This window comes from Impatiens glandulifera, chromosome 3, assembly GCF_907164915.1.
Source record: "Impatiens glandulifera chromosome 3, dImpGla2.1, whole genome shotgun sequence".
Taxonomy (NCBI): domain Eukaryota; kingdom Viridiplantae; phylum Streptophyta; class Magnoliopsida; order Ericales; family Balsaminaceae; genus Impatiens; species Impatiens glandulifera.
Window position 1 is genome coordinate 52,945,872 of NC_061864.1, and position 6,302 is coordinate 52,952,173.

Genomic DNA, 6,302 nt, shown 5'->3' on the forward strand with positions numbered 1-6,302 from the left:
TTTAAAATGTAGTCCAAAAATAATCAACAAACTGTCAACGTTTAAAGTCAATCAAATCAAACGTGCAATCTCTGACAAATAAAAATCTTCTCCAACTAATACCTCAAACCTCTAAATCTATTCTTGCTATACCCTTATTGTTATGTAAAATCCATTAAACTTAAATGAAAAATAATATACATTCAAATTATATAGTCTGAGCCTAAATAAATTCACATCAAATTGAGTCTCTACAATTAAAAAGAACAAAACCCAACAATAATTTAATGAGTATACTTAAAATATAGTAAGAGAAATAAATTTTATTTTTTAAATCCACTAAAATACCGATAAATCGTTCCTGACACTAAAATCCTGCTTTCTATCCTAACTCATTATCATAATAACCACATACTCCGTTACTATTATCATAATTGATTTTCAACAATTTTTAAATAGGCATATAAAGCTTTTGATTAGAAGTAACATTTATATAAATATATATTTTTGTAAAATAAAAATGCTAGCTATCTAGTAATGGATTTTAGAATTAATGAGATTGCATTTGCCTTTTCTCCAACCTGCATGAAACTGATAATCAACATCATGATGTAAAAAGAAGAATTGGTCTGTGATTTGCATGCCTGAAAATTTCTTCAACAAACTTCACAACAACAGAAAAATTTGTCTCAAGAACTTGATCTCCTAACACCAATCTCATCTAGAATCGCATGCACCTGTAAGAAAAAAAAACTGTATAAAAAAGATTATTGTTTCTTGCATAGCTCAGGTTCGATTCTCAAGGTCACAGAAAAAACAGCTAAGATTGGGTTTAGCTTTAGATGTGATATTTTCTTTTTATGAAAATGGTCCAGGGTGAAGACTCAAACCTATGACCTAAGGACATGAGTTCATGTGCTCTACTACTTAGCTATGAGTTCGAAACCGAACGAGGCGAGAATGGTAGTAAAATTTTTTTTTGAAATAAATGGATTATCGACCCATTGCCATCCTTAATTGGGATCAGACCCCCTTTTATAGTGTTCCTATGAATTTGGACCACACCGCATATTAATAATTTATCGATCAATAATAAAATTAATAAGAATCTATTTTTTACACTTTTAATATTTACCATACTCATACAAACGTGACATAGCCCAATAACAAAATACTTTTAGTAAATTACTTTATTAATTGGGCCATGATTTATTCATAACCCTATTAATAAACCATTATCGAATTAATAAAATGATATACTAAAGTATTTTAGTTATTGAGCTAAACCACGTTTGTTTGAGTATAATATATATTAAAAATGTAAAAATTGGATACTAATTAATTTTATTGATGGACAAAATTATTAATATAAAATACTAATTATATTTGGATACAAATTGTGTTTATGATTTTAGTTCATACTTCCAAATCTGCCAATGTTATTCTATTCATGTACTAAATGAAAACAACTTTAAGGACGGGAAAGAAAATGTTTTAATTATTCTCGGTTGTATGGATCTATACCTTGCGCTTCAGATTGATCGACTCACTATTACGGTTGAGGGTACCCCCGATGAAAACGAGACCTTAAAAAGAGGGAAAGATCAAATCGCATGTGTTCGATGATTATTAAACGAGAAATTCCAGAAACATTTAAGGGTGATGTCTCTAAAGTTATTGTTGCTAAGGAGTTCATTAAGAAAATTGAGAAACGTTTTGCGAAAAACGATAAAACTAAAACTAGCACGTTTCTTGCGAGATTAACCTCAATGAAATATAAGGAGGAAAAATACAAGGTGAGACATTTCCATAATGTACTCCTTTATATTTCCTTTATATTTCATTAATGTTAAACTCGCAAGAAGCATGCTAATTTCAACTTTATCATTTTTCACAAAATATTTCTCAATTTCCTAATAAACTTTTTAACAATAGTAACTTTAGAGACATCATTCCTAAATGTTTATGAAATTCCTCAATTAATGGTCATCAAAACCATGCGATTTGAACTTTCCCACTCTTCAAGGTCCCTTTTTTCATCATAAGTACCCTTAACCGTAATAGTGGGTCGATTAATCTGAAGGGCAATGTCTAAATCTATACAACCAAGATAATTAAAATATTTTCTTTCCAGTCCTTAAAGTTGTTTCAATTTAGTACATAATTGACAGATATCGAAGATACTAAGCATAAACACTGATATCATATAGATCTATAAGCCTATAAGGTGTTTTTAAATGGGCATACAAAACTATGTTATAAGATTGTTGGTATGATTAGAAGTAACATTCATATAAATATATGAATTTTTTAAAATAAAAATGTATGAACTATCATTATCTAGTATGCCAGCATTAATGGATTTTGGAATTAATAAGATTGCATTTGCCTTTTCCAACCTGCATGACACTGATAATCAACATCATGATGTAAAAAGAAAAATTGGTCTGATCATGAAAACAATGTGAAAGAGATTTGCATGCCTGGAAATTTCTTCAACAGCCTTCACAACAACAGAAGAATTTGTCTCAAGAACTTGACCTCCTAACACAATCTCATCTAGAATCGCATGCACCTGTAAGAAAAATAAACTGCGTATAAAAAAGACTAATATTTACTGCATAGCTCAGGTTCGATTCGATTCTCAGGGTCACAGAAAAAACAGCTAAGATTGGGTTTAGTTTTAGATGTGATCTTTTCTTTTTCTGAAAATGGTCCGGGGTGAAGACTCAAACCTATGACCTTAAGGACATGAGTTCATGTGCTCTACTACTAAGCTATGAGTCTCTACTTTTCGGGTGTGATCTTATAAAATTAAAGTCTATGTAATATTATTGATTGTGTAAGCATAAATGGATAATAATGTAAAATTCTTGATTTTTTTATATCCAAATTTGAAAAAGAAAAGCCTTGTTGAAATTCCATTTTCATTCATAAGAACAGATTTAAGAGATGAGAGTTTTAACCTTGTTGAAATTGAACACAATGTCGAGTTCACATACTTTGCTAAAACATTTGCCCAGAATCTCCACAAAAACTGCAAGATAAAACAAAGCTTACTTAGACAAATGGTATTTGTAATCAGATCATTTCATTTGAAATCTATCATCAAAGCTTAATTGTTTGTCTCACAAAGTTTCAAATCTAAATGTCTGATACAATACAACAGAATATATCCATCAGAATTATCTAAAAACTTATTTGCTACTTAAGACTACATTTCCTTCCCAGGAATGTAAGTCTTAGTAAAGATAAATCAAAATTTCTTCAAAGAAAGGTACTAAGTAATGGTGAAACCATCAATGACAAATCTATAACTTACCTTGCATCAGATCTAGCATTGCCAGTTCACTTTCAGTGTTATCAAATACAAAGACAAGGTACAGTGTTGAGAAGTTGTTATAGACAAGCTTAGCATCCTGCAATATATGGGGGAATATAACATGAACTTCTAACCCTAGAATTTACAGAACATTAGCATCAAAAGCAATTGAGGAAGCTTTAATCACAGAAGATGACACTCAACTAACAATGCAAGAACATTAGCATCCTGCAATATATGGGGGAATATAACACGAACTTCTAACCCTAGAATTTACAGAACATTAGCATAAAAAAAATGCAAAAACTTTAATCAAAGAAGATGACACTCATATTAACAATGCAAGAACATTAGCATCCTGCAATATATGGGGGAATATAACATGAACTTCTAACCCTAGAATTTACAGAACATTAGCATCAAAAGCAATTGAGGAAACTTTAATCACAGAAGATGACACTCATATTAACAATGCAAGAACATTAGCATCCTGCAATATATGGGGGAATATAACATGAACTTCTAACCCTAGAATTTACAGAACATTAGCATCAAAAACAATTGAGGAAACTTCAATCACAGAAGATGACACTCAATTAACAATGCAAGAACATTAGCATCCTGCAATATATGGGGGAGTATAACATGAACTTCTAACCCTAGAATTTACAGAACATTAGCATCAAAAACAATTGAGGAAACTTTAGTCACAGAAGATGACCCTCAATTAACAATGCAAGAACATTAGCATCCTGCAATATATGGGGGAGTATAACATGAACTTTCTAACCCTAGAATTTACAGAACATTAGCATCAAAAACAAGTGAGGAAACTTTAATCACAGAAGATGACACTCAATTAACAATGCAAGAACTCTATGACTTGATTCAAGATCTCTAGACATCACATTTTAACAGTCAATTAACCGAAAATTAGGTTTACATACTGGTCCAAAAACAGGATCTGCGCGGATGAAGTTGCTCACATTCTCAGTCCTGCTGCACAGAACTGTTATTCACATGGAAGACAAAACTGATTCAATAGCTCTTAGTTGTTCGTTCAGATTCAATCTACTGATATATGCATTTGTTCGATCGCGAGAAGGAAAGACCTGTATAGATACTCCGGATGAGCTCGTGTTGCTTCTTCGCAGGCTTACCTCGTAAATCCAAGTTAGATTCAGTCAATTAATAAACAACAGACCGAGAAAATCGAGATTCGGATTCGTTGCTGCCAAATGAAGATGCAGTATCGGTTGAATAGAGAGGGAAATACGCTAACCTGATAATCGTAGAATTTGACAAGATGAGGCTTGCCTTGATTATTCATTACTATTACTGCTCGTATCATCCTCTCCCTTCTTCCTTTTCCGCACGATGTGATCTGATTTTCAGATTCCGATTAGCTTTGAAACGGAGTTTGAAGATTCAAAATATTCTCATTGTTAGTCCAGCTTTCATCTCTCTCTCATATAATTTCTCAAAATCTCCGCTTTCATATGAAGCTGAAAAATAAATACAAAATTTATTTTTTATTATTTGATATAAACTATGCAAATTGTTTTGAAATGGGGAAATTTGACGAAATGACCTTAAAGACTGGGTTATTTGACCTGGTGGTAATTTGATAATTTAATTGCGCTCGTGGTGATTTTATTTTTTTTGGACGATTTTGCCCTTGTCGCGAAACGCTAAGTCACTTAGCGTTTTGCGAAGTGAAAATGTGTGAAATGTCCAAATTACCCTTACTATTTAATATAATTTCCCTCATTTTTTTCATTTCTTTTCTTCTCCTTCTCTCTCTTCCCGTTCTTCTCCTCCTTCTCTCTAAACTGGGCGGCGGCGATCGGCGGCGACGGCGGCGAAACGACAATGAGTTTCACGACGAGCACGAGCACTGTTCCACTTGGTACGTTTATCTTATGATATTTCAAGTTTATTGATGTTTGGTTTATGCATCTTCGAATCACTGTTGTTTAGGGTTTATTTCCCGTTTCGCTAAGGACTTACCGTTTCGCTAAGGACTTCCCGTTTCGCTAAGGACTTCCCGTTTCGCTAAGGACTTCCCGTTTCGCTAAGGACTTATCGTTTCGCTAAATATTTTAACATGAGTTGTCTTAGCTCAGCTGGTAGAGTGCGTGGCTTTTAACCATGTGGTTGTGGGTTCAATTCCCACAGATGGTGTTTTTATAGTTTTTTTTTTTTTACTTTTGCATAAATCAAATGCTCATTTGTAGAGAAATGATTATTTTTAATTTGATACATAAATGAAATGGTATAGAAAATGTTTGTTATGGTTATGTTTTAATTTGATGCATAAATGAAATGGTATAGAAAATGTTTGTTTGTTTTTTTTACTTTTGCATAAATCAAATGTTCATTTGTAGAGAAAAGGTTATGTTTTAGTTTGATGCATAAATGAAATGGTATAGAAAGAAATGAAACAAAATCAGCTTATGTTTTAATTTGATGCATAAATGAAATGGTATAGAAAATGTTTGTTTGTTTTTTTTACTTTTGCATAAATCAAATGTTCATTTGTAGAGAAAAGGTTATGTTTTAGTTTGATGCATAAATGAAATGGTATAGAAAGAAATGAAACAAAATCAGCTTAAACATTCATTAACAAATACCAAAGAAAGTAGTTCACTTTTTACATATTATTATTTACTTAATTAGAATTAATTTATTTATTTACTGAAGTAATCTTCAGTCCTGCCCCTGAATCCAATTTGTCCAAAAGTCAATGCCAAGAACAATCTCAAGTGTCAAGTAACCAACCTAACCTGTTTGTTTACTTGTTTATGTATATTAATATTAGAAAGAAACAGAAATATATTTTAATTGCTCAGTCCCAATGCTGGAAAGAGTCCGTTGATCGCCGGAATACTAGAAGGTGCTAACCATCCGATCAACCCAAACCCAATCACGTTCAGATCTTTCCGTAGCCAATCCCTCTCGAAACTACAATCAATCAAACAAACAAATTTCAATTATACTC

The 6,302-nt window shown here is 32.0% G+C and overlaps 1 protein-coding gene and 1 non-coding gene across 3 annotated transcripts; one reads left to right on the top strand and one right to left on the bottom strand.

Moving 5' to 3' along the window:
- Positions 1–443: 443 nt before the first annotated feature.
- On the bottom strand, positions 444–4,786 carry LOC124932608 (AP-3 complex subunit sigma-like). Of its 2 annotated transcripts, XM_047473265.1 has the most exons (7): positions 4,584–4,786; positions 4,414–4,456; positions 4,249–4,310; positions 3,302–3,398; positions 2,946–3,016; positions 2,463–2,554; positions 444–716 (listed from the first exon to the last, which is right to left on the bottom strand). In XM_047473265.1, exons 1-7 carry the CDS (start codon positions 4,650–4,652, stop codon positions 701–703), a joined length of 450 nt encoding a protein of 149 aa, XP_047329221.1. In that variant the 5' UTR covers positions 4,653–4,786; the 3' UTR covers positions 444–700. The 2 variants fall into 2 exon arrangements, with proteins under 2 accessions (XP_047329221.1, XP_047329220.1); XM_047473264.1 differs by lacking the exon at positions 444–716 and having other exon boundaries at positions 1,997–2,554.
- A 626-nt stretch (positions 4,787–5,412) lies between these two features.
- Positions 5,413–5,485, top strand: TRNAK-UUU. The gene has a single exon. It is a non-coding gene; the product is annotated as a tRNA-Lys (tRNA).
- Positions 5,486–6,302: the final 817 nt, after the last annotated feature.